This window comes from Tachysurus fulvidraco, chromosome 15 (assembly GCF_022655615.1).
Source record: "Tachysurus fulvidraco isolate hzauxx_2018 chromosome 15, HZAU_PFXX_2.0, whole genome shotgun sequence".
Lineage (NCBI taxonomy): Eukaryota > Metazoa > Chordata > Actinopteri > Siluriformes > Bagridae > Tachysurus > Tachysurus fulvidraco.
Genome location: NC_062532.1, coordinates 2,454,851 through 2,468,946, shown reverse-complemented (window position 1 = coordinate 2,468,946; position 14,096 = coordinate 2,454,851). Strand labels below are relative to the sequence as shown.

The following is a 14,096-nucleotide window of genomic DNA, read 5'->3' as shown; positions in this document are numbered from 1 at the left end:
CAACAGAAGGATATTTTCTTTACGCTGAGCTACAGGGCTCCTTCGGGTCCCGTCAGCGTTCGGATACACTTCCAAAGCTCGCGGTTCAGTCTTATGGGAAGCAAGGAGTCGTTCGAAACGCTCTTCCAGCTGCTGGAACACTACTCCAGCTCGGCAAAGAAGAGCCTGCGTTGGCCGTACAGGAAGCAGCGCGTACGCACGCTGCAGGAACTCTGCCGCAAACGGATTATAGAAACATCCGGGGCGCAGGCGATTGATCAACTTCCGGTCAATTCCGTCGTCAAAGGCTTCCTCCACTCTTTTCCATATCGGCTCTAAAGGCTCGGACGCATTAACGCTTCGTTATGGAAATACGGCACTTTGTAGCACATTTTCAAAAGACTTGAACGGTTGGAAGTTTACATCATCGTTGAATGTTTACACTATAATGCAGGGAGATGACTTCTTCCTGTGATTCTATTTTTGCTATGCAAAAAGATATATTTCTTTACCAGTATTTTTTATAATAATAATAATATTAATAATAATAATAATAAATGTATTTTCAAACCATTGTAAAACACATCTGCCTTTGTTTAATGCTTGTTTTATTCATCACTCGTCTACACGGGGAGGGGAAAGGACAGAGAGACAGAGAGACAGACAGACAGACAGACAGACAGACAGACAGACAACCAGACAAACAGACAAACAGACAAACAGACATGGGAATATTAGATTCACAACACAAAGATCATTGTTTAGATCACAAAAATCTGTGCTTTCAGTTTGTAAACAAAGCTATTCTTCAGGATCTCGTAGGAGTGCTGCCAGAAACCTCACAAGAGAATCAGTGGAACCTTTATTCTTTTTACGGACACGTCACGATCATCGCGATTAAAATCTCTCACGTTTAAATCCTACGCGTTCAAAAGTAAACGAATCCGACTGGAAATGTAAAATCCCAATCGCTAACTTTAAACGGTTCCAGTGTATTAGGTGTGTAAACAAAACCCTTCCTAGTAATTTTGTCACTCAACTGAAAGAGGATCTAGTGTTTCCTAAGAACAGGGGAATGTTCTCACTATGTCATCGTGACTTTGTTTCTGTTGCTTTTTTTAATACATCCTTGTCCTCTAGATTACGTCTCTCGATGTACCTGCATTCCTGAAATGACACACGTGCTACACTGAGTCATCTGAGCAGAAACAGGGTTTGAGTGGCAGAGCTACAGTGACCGTAATCACTTCATGGCTCAGACATGCATTTACAAGAAACAGAGGGTGGGCGGAGCCTGTTGAGGAGAACACACACACACACACACACACACACACACACACACACACACACACACACACACTCTCTCTCTCTCTCTCTCTCTCTCTCTCTCTCTCTCTCTCTCTCTCTCTCACAGTGGCAATAAATTGCTTTACTCAGAAAGTGAGTAAGACCGAGATAAGGCTTTGTGTCTTGGGTGTTGCTGTACCGTAAACTGGAGCTGATCAGTGGTAATAGTGTTTGACGCAGAAGGAAGTGATTTCTTTCACACAGATCTGTTTGTTTTGTACAGGGCGTTTTGTATGTTTCCTGGGTTGGAAGGGGAAAAAGGGAAACATTAGATTATCCACAATTAAATTATCGTTTAACAATTTATACATTTCTCTGAATGGTGGGAAACCTTTATATATATATATATGTAGAAGTTATTTGTTTTTAGCAGTTGTAGAATATTCTTCCATATTTTTTTAAGTTGTTTAAGTGATTTTTGGTAGATTTTATAGTTTTATAGTTGAAGTTTTAATGGTTACATTTTATAGTCTATATTTATTCGCTGTAGAATAAACTTTACAGCTGGAGAATTCTAGTTTAAGTTTGTTGGTTGTGTTGGATTAAAAAAAAATATCTATCTGTCAGTCAGTCTCTGTCTGTCTGTCTGTCTGTCTGTCTGTCTGTCTGTCTGTCTGTCTGTCTGTCTGTCTGTCTGCCTGTCTGTCTGTCTGCCTGTCTGCCTGTCTGTCTGTCTTCTTGGAAATGTTTGCACTTTTTATCTTCTCGTTTCTGACACCATCAACTCGACCCTATATAAATCATTTCCTAAAATGAATCCAGCTGATGTTCTTGCTTCGTTTTTCCCCTTTAACACGACTCTGAGACTCTGAGACACTGAGACGGTCTTTGTTCCAGGTTCGGCACTTAATGACGGCGTACGGATTTCTTGTGACTCATGAATGAGTTCTTGAAAGCTTCCTTCTTCTTCTCATTCTTCTTCTTTTAATCTTGAAAGCGTAAGTGCTTACTGAGAAGCACCTCGGGGTGAAACTGAGTGTGGTGGACAATGACGGAAATCTGCTCGAGAACAAAGCAGCTGTGAGATATCTCTTTTGCATCTCTCAGGGTCTGGTATGTTTTCTGAAGAACTGAAATGAATGTGAGAGTTCTGGTGAAGAGACTTCAGATGAAAAGGCATGTGATGGGTTTTAATTTAACACTTGCTGGATTTTATTTCGGAGTATAATCAGATAAACAGGTGGAACCGAGTCGAGAGAACACACGCGCTTTCTGATGTGTGTGTGTGTGTGTGTGTGTGCGTGTGCGTAATCGAGGCATCACACTACTATGGTGAAGAAGAGACATGAAAGTGCAAAATCACTTCCAGGAAAGGAGACTGCTGTTTCCCTGAAAACACACACACACACACACACACACACACACACACACACACACACACACACACACACACACACACACACACACACACACACAAAGAGATGCAGTATAATAGCATATTATACCTTATTTAATATGTTTGCATGTGTGTGTGTGTGTGTGTGTGTGTGTGTGTGTGTGTGTGTGTTCTATTGAAATCACCATCCCCTAAAAAAATAAATAAAATAATAATAATAATAATAATAATAATAATAATAATAATAATAATATGTTTAATTTATATAGCGCTTTATAAATATATATAAATTAAGTTACAACCCAAACATTATCTAACACACCTGTAATCACTTTTGCTACACCACAGTGCTGCTGGGCTCTGATGGGTCAGAAGGATGTTGAGTAATTTTCTATAACAGCAGCTCGGTCAGTCGTACACCTGCAAATAAAGTGACGTGACGTACAGCTAAGTAACCTATCCAAAGTGCACACACACAGCAGTGAACACACACACACACACACACACATAGCAGTGAACACACACACAGTGAACACACCCCCGGAGCAGTGGGCAGCCATTTATGCTTCGGTGCCCGGGGAGCAGTTGGGGGTTCGGTGCCTTGCTCAAGGGCACCTCAGTCGTGGTATTGCCGGCCCGAGACTCGAACCCACAACCTTAGGGTTAGGAGTCAAACTCTCTAACCATTAGGCCAGGACTGTTGAGTAAACGACTTTTCACTTCATTCTACTTCAACTGTAACTATAAACAGATAAACTGTATGACGTCCTTTTCTCTAATAACGACAATTATAATCATTAGCAAATTGGGCATAAAACACATCACCACGGAACTGGTGTGATAACAATAACGCTACACCCGAGCTGCTCCTTTAAAGGTGGGAAATTCCTTTGTAATATATTCACGCAGCCCTTTATGAATACGTTACGAAGCTTACGCACGTACATAAGAAACAATATGATATTTTAAATGTATATATGACTTATTACAGTTCTTTTGTGTTTATAACCTTGCTATAAAGCTTCGTTCTCAAACAGTGCTATGCTTCAACAAGAGAAGCACCTGAACGCAAGTTTATTAACTTCATACATGCGTGTAGAAATTCAGAAACTGATGAAGCATGAAGTCGTAATTAAAACATAAACGTCCTGTGGATCGTTCAGTGTGATCTATAGGAACCTTCTAACAGTCAGGTCAAATGCAACTGAAAATTAAATAGCTGTATTTTACACACACACACACACACACACACACACACACACACACACACACACACACTACATAACTGCACCAGTTGACTCATACTTCGACACTGTAAACTCTTTTCTCCATTCGCTTTAACCACAACAGAAGACCCCGAGGGATTAGTACATTTCACCCTACTACAATTCAGACCATAAGAGTAAATTCCAGGAAGACGACATCACCACCTTCCTGTTTCATTCACACACGACCGACAAGGTTACGCTCTTCTCATCGACATGCATGTGAAAACGAGCTACAGTAAGATCTCAAAAAAGCTCCTTCTCAGACCGCGTGTGTTTCTGCTCATACGCTCGTTACCTCACTGACTAAAAAACGACGGCTACGCTGGTGACGGTTCACAGCTCCGGTCTTCTCGACACCTGGTTTTTACACTACGCACACGTCATGAAGCACTTTATCAAACGTGATAAACTGACGATATGTTTAGACCTAAGATCTGAGAAAGAAGTCTGACACAGGAAGTGCAAAGAACTTGTTTTCTTCCCAGAAGTAAACAAGGCCCAAAATAAGCCCAAGGTAAAGCTCTTCTAAAGGACTGTTCAAAGAGTTGAACGTGTGATGAGTTTACACCAAATCATCCAGTCCTGCTCGGTGTCTGATGCGGTTTTATTTCTGCAGTCGGGTCACAAATGTCGACAATGCAAATGCTAAAAATAATGCTAACGCTAATGCTAAAGCTAATGCAATGTAATGCTTTGTAATGTAAGGGGGAACAAAAACTGAAGCACGGAGTAACATCCTGGTCCGGAGCCGCTTTGCTGTATCAGGGTCTGGACACCAGATGAGTCGCTTATTTAAATATTTCCCAGCCTTCGTAGCAGATATGTGTACGAGAGATTGTTGTATTATACAGTATATAAGTATAAAACCTTCACAGTCGTTCCAGTGTTTAAAGAGTGACGGGATTTAAACGCAGAAATAACCAATAGAACGACATGAAAGTTCCCTGACGTTCTAATACAACATCAACGATCAAAGTAGTTTGGATTAAAATTCCAGGTCTACTAAAAGATCCTGAAGCTTTTCTGTGCTTTACAGCTTCACAGCATCCGATTTCAAAAGTCAACGCCTTTGTTGTGTAAATATATATATATATAAAAAGGTGTGATGTGGGGGGCACGGTGGCTTAGTGGGTAGCACGTTCGCCTCACACCTCCAGGGTCGGGGGTTCGATTCCCGCCTCCACCTTGTGTGTGTGGAGTTTGCATGTTCTCCCCGTGCCTCGGGGGTTTCCTCCGGGTACTCCGGTTTCCTCCCCGTGACCCGAGAAGTTCGGATAAGCGGTAGAAAATGAGTGAGAGTGAGAGAAAAAGGTGTGATGTATTGACAGACACGACTGTGTAATAAGATCTACATCTCTGGTCAGTAAAAGTCCCGGCTAGCCGCCGAGTTGTGCACGGTACTCACGTGTGTGTGTGTGTGTAGAAGAGATTGAATTTCTTCTTGGGAAAAAGGAGGTTTGTGTGAATGTCACTGGTCTCAGGTTCCCATTCTACACTTTGCATATTTTTTGTAACGTGATCCTTCTTTATGTGAATCACAATATAATGTTGTCTGGATGCTCAGAAAGTTAACAGCAGATCTGACGGAAGGTGGGCTGCAAATCACAGGTTTATATTCATCTTTTGGTTTCTTTGTGGTTTCTCAGTAACAGCAAAAGCTGCTTTTTTTTGTCTTATTGTTCGTCACCTAGTCGAGAGAGAAGCTGGTGACAGAACAGCTAACTGTTTATAGTGACTAAAATGTCAGTGAGAACAGGAACTAACTAGTTTGTATGATGTCCACACTATAAAAAGCTCCTCTTTTGAAGAAAAAAAAAAAGCTTCTGAGTAGATCTAGACCCGTTACGCATCAAGAGAACACGAGACGCCGCACATTTCTGTGCGAAAAGATCTCAGAGGAACAACACAAGCCCTGTATTTCTTCAAGCATCTTCTTTTCATGTTCTCTCGTTCACATAACACCACATTGTTGGGTTTTCTCACAATCTCACTTTTTCCTGGAACAGAACCAGCTCTGAGTCACGCAGCACACAGTTTGGGGTCTCGATGCTTTTTTCTTGCTTTATAACAAGCAACCGATACGGATTCTAACGAGCGGAGATGATTAGGATCTTAACCTTCATGGTTATCTGCTCAAGTCTTCTCTTAACTATTCTGGGACATTTTCCCACTCATTGTTATATTAGTAACCTTTTATTATTTTTTTTTATGAACACGTGGCTGTGGTTAAGTGAGTTCATGAGCTTAGTTTATGGTAACTAAGCGTGTATTAGATGTCAGACATCACTGACATTATTACCTTCTACTGACATCTTCCTTTCTCTGCAGAAATATGTTTATTCTCTGTTTTTAACCGAGTTTTTAACCGTAACTCTTTAAACTCCGCCCATTTCACAGAAATAACCTTTAAAAAAAAAAACAACAACATATTTCTGGCTCTGTAGGTCAACGATGTCAATACGTCAATTTCTTTATAAAACCTCATAAGCCCCGGTTAGCAGTTTCTCGTTTCTCATTAAACGAAGAATTCCTTTTCTTATTCAGAAAGAAAAAAAATGATCAAAATATAATAAAGATGGTTGGATTTCTGCTGATTAAATAATTCACTTTAAAAATCTTCCAGACTAGATTTAGATGCACATGTTTAGATGAAGCCTGTAAACTGGGAAGAAAATGTATTTGCTTCGACAGAAAAGATCCTTTTGATTGAAGATTCCTCAATGCTCAGTATTATTAAAACAAACAAACAAACAAACAAACAAACAAACAAACAAATAAATAAATAAAGTAAGTCGGAAGGGTTTTCATGTTATCGTGTTCTAACAACAGCACTTCCTTAGTCTGCAAAATAAGTCCTGGTTTCTTTCCTGCTTGGAAGTGGGAGCTGCCTGTCTGGATTTCCTGTACAGCTGCTGTACTTTACACACCTACATTTAGTCCGGGTTTGTCCACGGATTTTACTTCCTGCTGCTTTTCACTAGAAAGACACCGTTAGGTGTATAAGCCTTTTTTTTTTATTAGTAAGAGATAAAGAGCTTTAAACTGTGCGGCATTAAGATTTAGTTGTTTTTTTTTAAACACATCCTTGTTCGTTTGCCAACATGAAGCTGTTCCTGAACATTACGAGCTTGAATGAAGTCAGTCTGGAGTTTGGTTTCAACAAAACAGAAAAAAGTTTTGGCACCCTAACCCTGTTTAGGCTGATGTTTAGGTTATTAATTATTATTATCATCATTATTATTTAATTTAAAAACAATTCGTATGAATCGGAGGTCACGGGGGCTTAGTGGTTAGTACGTTCGCCTCACACCTCCACGGTTGGGGGTTCGATTCCCGCCTCCGCCTTGTGTGTGTGGAGTTTGCATGTTCTCCCCGTGCCTTGGGGGTTTCCTCCGGGTACTCCGGTTTCCTTCCCTGGTCCAAAGACATGCATGGTAGGTTGATTGGCATCTCTGGAAAATTGTCCGTAGTGTGTGTGTGTGAGAGAATCAGAGTGTGTGTGCGCCCTGTGATGGGTTGGCACTCCATCCAGGGTGTATCCTGCCTCGATGCCGCCTGAGATAGACACAGGCTCCCCGTGACCCGAGAAGTTCAGATAAGCGGTAGGAAATGAACGAATGGTACGAATCGTATGGTATCCCATCACACCGGATCTCGACAGTATCTAATTAATCGATTAGTCTTCACACCCAGAACCTCCAGAGAAACTCATCCACCTTTCAGGGATTCTACTGCAGCGCTAAAGCTTTTTTTTTTTTTTTTTTTTTTTTACAAATGTTAAATGCCATAGAGTTTTGACATCAAATAAGCAACGAGAAAACTAATTTTATTCACTGTTAAATTAGTCTTTGGCTTTCTACTGAAACTCCTCCACCTTTTACCAGATATTGATCTATATACAAAGTGAAAAGGGCACGGACTGGGACATGAATCATCTTGGGCTGGTTAGTGAAACTATACAACCAACCTCATGATGCTCAGCAGCACCTGCTCTTGTTTCAGCATTGAAACTGAAGCTGATCACAGAAAAAAGTTAAAGTGAGCCTCAATCTCTCTCTCTCTCTCTCTCTCTGTGTCGATCAGATAAGTGTCTTAACTTGAACATTCAACAGAATCTGAAGAACTCGGAAGTAAACAATTAATCAGCAGTTCGGTGGAAGTGAAGGGAAATCTGGGCACATGCACAAGTTCAGACAACACGTGTAACTGTGATGACCTCAGAAGAACAAAAGAACAAAAAAACTAATTTGAAGCAGAACAAAACATGCGGCCGTTTATATACAGAATGATTTATTGCACGTCGTTATTTTTATCCTCCAGTAAAGCAATCGTAAGAGATTAAAAAGCTGACTGCAACTCGAAGGTAAAAACCGTCAAAATCATTTGATACTGTTATTTTTTTTTTGTGTGTTTGTTTCGTTTTTCTTCACGATGGACATGACATTTATATACACAGTGAAAATACTGCACACATTTACTGTATTGCTTTAAAGGTCACCTTTGAGAAAAATAATAACAATAAAAAAGAAATCGATCCGAGAACTGAACATTTTCTCCCTCTTGTCTATTTGCTGCTTTATTAAGAATGATAAAAATCCAAAAACAGCAGATTTTCGTTCTCACTTAAAATAAAATAAATTAGTCTGTTCGTTTTTTTTGTTTTTAATAGTTTACCGTTATTGCAGATCAAAGCTGAAACGTGTCCATCTTCATAAGAACAAAGGATTTCATGTGATCGTCGTCGTCTCGCTGCGACGAAACGATGTCGTCAGCGACACAAAAAATATTCTACAGAAAAAAAGGAAACTTCTTATTAAAAAGTAGCAAAGAGAAAGTCGTTAATCGCGGCTGTACAAAATCGGACATTTCCGCTCCGTCTTCTCTAAAACGAGTTATTGCGGTTAGGAGAAAAACACTTCTGAGCACTAAAGTGTCACGAGCTGCTAAAAATGCACGTGTCGATAAACGTACCTCCATTTTTTTTCCCGCCCTTATCTGGCTCTCTCCAGGGAGCGTCCCTGTGATTGACAGGAGAGCGAGCGAGCGTATGTCCCGCCCACACAGACAGTTCTGTACGTGGAATCTGGAGCGATAAATGAACAGTAATAATAATAATAATATTAATAATAATAATAATAATAATTAGACTCATTTTGATGATTTTGTTGCTAACATCTCCTGTGTCTACCTGCGTGGAGATCTGTGTGTAAATGAGATGCTCTCTCTCTCAGCCAATCACATGACTGCTGTGTGCACTGCTTAATTAATATTCATGTCCTTGGAGCCAGACAGAGATAAACATGAGACAAAACAACAACCGATAACCAATAAATCAGACAAAAAATATGATAATCAAAGCAAAACTACGAAACTTTCCCGATGATCAAATGACATTTAAAGATTTATTTTTTAATTAATTTTATGAATTTTTTTTCTCCCATTTGCTTGTTTTTGAGATGTTTGAATGATTGATTATTATTTTATTTCCTTCTGAACACTAAGAACCTGTCAGGGGATTAACATTTCACCTCTTGGCTAATCTGTGGGATGAATAATAAAAGATATGAATGATATGAAAATAAGAAACAAGCTGTTTTTTTTTTTTTTTAAAAATCTGCTCTCTTTTAATGTTTTCATCAAAGTGACCGTTCATCTCTCGGTTTGTCTTCGGCAGGCTGCGTTTTGAGTTTGGGAGCATGTACGTGAGTTTTCCGCGCTCCAAATCGCACACGGCTCCTTTAGGACTTGGTTGTAGTTGGTAAAGCCATAAAACAAGCTGTGAAACCGAGGTGGAGCTGAGCGCTAAGACCCGAGTGTGATGATGCAGAACCAGGTTTGAACATTTAGACGCTGTGGGATCTGTTGTGGTTGCATACACCATTATAGGTGAGTAAATTAGCTTTGTGGAGTTTCTCCTGACCGCGTGGAGGGTGTATTACAGTCTGAAAGGGGGGGGAGAAAAAAAAAAAAAAAAAAAAAAAGTAAAAAATTGTGTCTCTTGAAGTGCAAATGTGTGTTCAGTCAAAGTGAGAGAGGTGTCCAGGAGAGCAGCGCTGGACAGACAGACAGACTGACAGACCGACAGACCCGGAGCTCGTGGTACATTCCTCAGTGTTAAGACCGATAAAACCGAGCGGGTATCCCCTCGCCCACGTGTTTATAAAAACAAACCCACTCTCCTCTTCCTTCTCCTTCTTTCTCACTTCAGTCACATAATCAGTCACATAATCAGTCACACAGCACACAGCACACACACAGCACACACACAGCACACACACAGCACACACACAGCACACACACAGCACACACACACACACACACACACACACACACACACACACACACACACACACACACACACACACACACACACACACACACACACACACACACACACACACACACACATATCCAGACCGATCCCACTCACTCATGAGGTCATAACTCAGAACTCACTCCTGCCCACAGCACCATAGCCACAGAAAATAAAACAAACCGTGGCGCTTAGAACCGGAAACAAAGATGTGCTTTGAAAACCATGATCAATAACCCTACTGTTGTGTGGAGAAAAGAAAGACATTCAAGAACGTTCTTAAACAAAGAGGAGGCACGGAACGTGATGTGACGGAAGCCACCGCTGTGAAGAACAAACAGAAATCTGACGTTCAGCAGGTTTCTTAACAACCAAAAGGAAAAAAAAAAAAAGAACAAAACACAGAAACAACAAAAGTATCTCAGTCTATTTCGGTCTCCTGTTCCAGATCCAGGTTGTCCTCCGGGTCCGGAGCGGAGATTTCACTCTCGGCTTTCTCTCTTGACCTCGACGTTAGATCGGGTTCAGAAACTTTTGCTGGTTCGGAATCGGGATGATGGGGTTCTGCGTCTCGACCGTTGTCTCTGGTATAAGACCCGTGTTCTTCTGATGATGCCGAGACGTCCTTTCTGTCCCCTGCGCCCTGTAGGTTAGGTGTGATACGAGTATCTGGGCCAGCGGGCGCAGCCTCGTCCCGGCTGAAGCGGCGCAGGCAGTGAGGGTCGGCTGGGGGCAGGAGGGTGAGCGAGTCGACGCTGAGTGAGTCTGTGTTGGTATCTGACAGCAGGGAGATGGTGGGCTGAGCGGCGGGGGTCAGGCTCGGGGCCAGGGGCACTAAAACAAGAGCAAGTCCGGTTAGAGACATGTGATGAGTACGACTGATCTGTGCCCACACACACACAACAGTAAAAAAACAGTGAAGCCATGCTGCTGGATTAAACAGTCATCCTACACTTCCTACGTACTATTCTTCCTGGAAATGTGATTTTCGGCGAAGATGAAGACATTTAGGAGGTAAATTAGTCAGCGCTGAAAATATTCCACAGGACACTTCATACAGTAATGAGCTTAAAATATTCTCGGTGTGCCGTTAAGCATTAAGACGACATGTCAGGAAGCCAGTTCCCTTTTTTTTCTCCTTTCCTTGAAATCAATTAAATCCAACTATCCAATTGGGTTTAAAGTAAAACCCACGTAATAAAAGGATCGGCAGAGTCATTCTGATAAAACGGCAGAACGTCATCACCGACACGTAACACGTAATCATTTCTAATCTCTAAACTCCAAACACCAGGCTATGTTTTGAGTCTAATTTTGAAGTGCCGAGGAAAGCGATAACACAGAGATAACAGAGAGATAACAGAGAGATAGAGAGATAAGAGAGAGATAACAGGGAACAATTTTATCTCGGAGTTGTTTGCCACTGTTTACAGAGGAGTCAGAAGTAATATAGAAAACGGATACGTTTAAAAAAAAAAAAAAAAAAAAAAAAAGGACTGTAAATTCCTACAAACACTTTTAAGCCGTCTGAACGGTTCCATGTTAAACTGAGGGCGACCGGCGCACGTTACCCGGTAGCGACACCGTATGTCAGAACTCTTAAGATTTCATACAGGAAACATCTTGTCAGGTTGCGAGTGTGTGTTCTGGGAAAGATCTCTCTGTCGTTTTATGTTATTTCCTTTAATTGTAAACGGGTCATGCGCCGATTTCCAGTCACGCTGATGATTTACTTTATAATCTGAGCGGAAATCAGAGCGTGTTATTTATTTATTTATTTATTTATTTATCTATTAAATCACCACAGGCAATATGAGGAAGTCTACAGGATGTTAATGCACACGCTGCTGAGGGGCTGAAGCGGAGGTAGACAGCGGCATGCCGACATGCCTGGGCGCGGAGGTCTAAACCCACTCTCCGGCATCGTCTGAGAGCGAAAATGTGCACCTCCGGACCTGGCTTCCAGACCTGACTAGAGGAGAACAGAAGGGATACGTCATGGGGACGGGAAAGAATGAAATAATAAAACCTAGAAGAAAACAAATCATGATAAACACTATATGCCCAAAATGATGTGGCTCATACTGAGGATCACACTCCAGATTTAGTTCCCCTTTGGTGTTGATCTGGTGTTGCTGGATTTGGCCCTCGTGGAGCTCTCTAGCGTCATGCTGGAACATTGTTTGGGCCTCTTGGTTCAGATATTCTACAAAATTGTTTGTTTCCAAAAATGTCTTAACGCTTTGGGGTAAGAACCATATACGAGTGTGATAGACAGGGGGTGTACAAACTTTTGGACACATGGTGTAGGTTTACCATTCAAAGTGAAGAAGGAGAAGAAGAAGAAGGAGGAGGAGAAGAAGAAGGTGAAGAAGAAGGTGGTGAAAAAGAAGAAGGTGAAGAAGAAGGTGGTGAAAAAGAAGAAGGTGAAGAAGAAGGAGGTGAAGAAAAAGAAGGTGAAGAAGGAGGCGGAGGAGAAGGAGGTGATGAAGAAGAAGAAATTGGTGAAAAAGAAGAAGGTGAAGAAGAAGGTGAAGAAGAAGAAGAAGGTGAAGGAGGAGAAGAAGAAGGAGAAGAAGATGGAGGAGGAGGAGAAGAAGGTGAAGAAGAAGAAGAAGAAGGAGGAGGAGGTGAAGAAGAAGAAGGAGGAGGAAAAGAAGGTGAAGAAGAAGGAGGAGGAAAAGAAGGTGAAGAAGAAGAAGGAGGAGGTGAAGAAGAAGGTGAAGAAGAAGGAGGAGGTGAAGAAGAAGAAGGTGGTGAAAAAGAAGAAGAAGAAGAAGGTGAAGAAGGAGAAGAAGAAGATGAAGAAGGTGAAGAAGAAAAGGTTGCATTGTGATGCATCATCAGTGTTTGAGTGAACTCATCTTCAGCTTCCAGAGAAACCAGAGGCGGAGGAGGAGGAGGAGGAGGAGGAGGAGGAGCCTAGAGCTTTGTCTAAAGGTCACTCTGTTTTTGTTAAGCCTAACTGTCGAAGTCTACACTGAGGCTTAAAAAAGAAAGATTACCAACGAAATAAAACATCAGATGTGTGAATTAGTCAAACGCCTCCGTTTTACAGACTGAAATTGTGTAGGAGACGTGACAGAAGCCACAACATGAAGCCTTATCTCCTCGAAACGTCTTCTCCTGAACTGCCGCAGTGTCGAGATGCTTTATCTGAGCAAGACCCCGGTGTGAGGAGCAGATAATAAACACCACCAGAACGGAATCACACCTACGATCGGTCTGTTAAATATGTCTCTCTTTAAATAGTCCTGCAGATGTGTCGATAATAAATGATCTACTTTGTGTGTGTGTGTGTGTGTGTGAGAAATGATTTGCATTTTATTTGTTCTACTGCATTTATTTTATTGCCCTTTATTTCAAATGTACATCTTAATTCTATGTATTTATTTACTTATAATGTTTCTCTACGTTTCTTTCTCTTCTCTGTTGTTAATATTACACACACACACACACACACACACACACGAAACGTAAAAAGTCATCCGTCATCTTCTAATAGCGTTGTTCCGTGGAACTGCTGGAAAGAGCATCTGGAAGGCATTAACATCCCATAATCCCCACAGGGCAGGAACTTGGACATGTCTCAGGGTGGAAAACTGGCGTGCAGACTAAATGTGAACATAACACACGTGACACGAGGTTTATCTGGACGCACGGTCGAACACGCTGGAGCTCAATGGGAAGCATCGCGACACGACTGACTCATTTTTTTTTGGCATGTTGTCTATTATATTTCTGCATTGTAAGACTAAACTAACACACGACTCCATTGTATCACTCATAAAACTTACATTTCTCTCTCACACACACACACACCACTTTGTACACATTACAGTTTGTTCAGGAG

The 14,096-nt window shown here is 41.3% G+C and overlaps 2 protein-coding genes and 2 long non-coding RNA genes across 9 annotated transcripts in view; 1 reads left to right on the top strand and 3 right to left on the bottom strand.

Moving 5' to 3' along the window:
* socs1a (suppressor of cytokine signaling 1a) overlaps positions 1-562 on the top strand; it is a 2,167-nt gene extending 1,605 nt beyond the window's left edge. Inside the window, exon 2 of the mRNA XM_027156836.2 lies at positions 1-562. This exon is cut by the window's left edge and continues 322 nt beyond it. Within this exon, the coding sequence (XP_027012637.1) occupies positions 1-318 (318 nt within the window). The 3' untranslated portion in view covers positions 319-562.
* Positions 386-3,200, bottom strand: LOC125138904. Its single transcript, XR_007138024.1, has 2 exons — positions 2,985-3,200; positions 386-2,655 (listed from the first exon to the last, which is right to left on the bottom strand). It is a non-coding gene; the product is annotated as an uncharacterized LOC125138904 (long non-coding RNA).
* A 4,998-nt stretch (positions 3,201-8,198) lies between these two features.
* On the bottom strand, positions 8,199-10,192 carry LOC125138708. The gene is made up of 2 exons (XR_007137922.1): positions 9,119-10,192; positions 8,199-9,013 (listed from the first exon to the last, which is right to left on the bottom strand). It is a non-coding gene; the product is annotated as an uncharacterized LOC125138708 (long non-coding RNA).
* Positions 10,193-10,531: 339 nt separating this feature from the next.
* The window catches only part of clec16a (C-type lectin domain containing 16A), a 41,781-nt gene continuing 38,216 nt past the window's right edge, over positions 10,532-14,096 (bottom strand). For 5 of the 6 annotated variants that reach the window (XM_027156878.2, XM_047800844.1, XM_047800843.1 and 2 more), the window contains one exon: positions 10,532-11,077. In XM_027156878.2, coding sequence (XP_027012679.1) covers positions 10,665-11,077 — 413 coding nt within the window. In that variant the 3' untranslated portion in view covers positions 10,532-10,664. Of the gene's footprint in view, positions 11,078-12,133; positions 12,216-14,096 lie in introns of all 6 variants that reach the window. The other variant, XM_047800847.1, reaches the window with a different exon arrangement.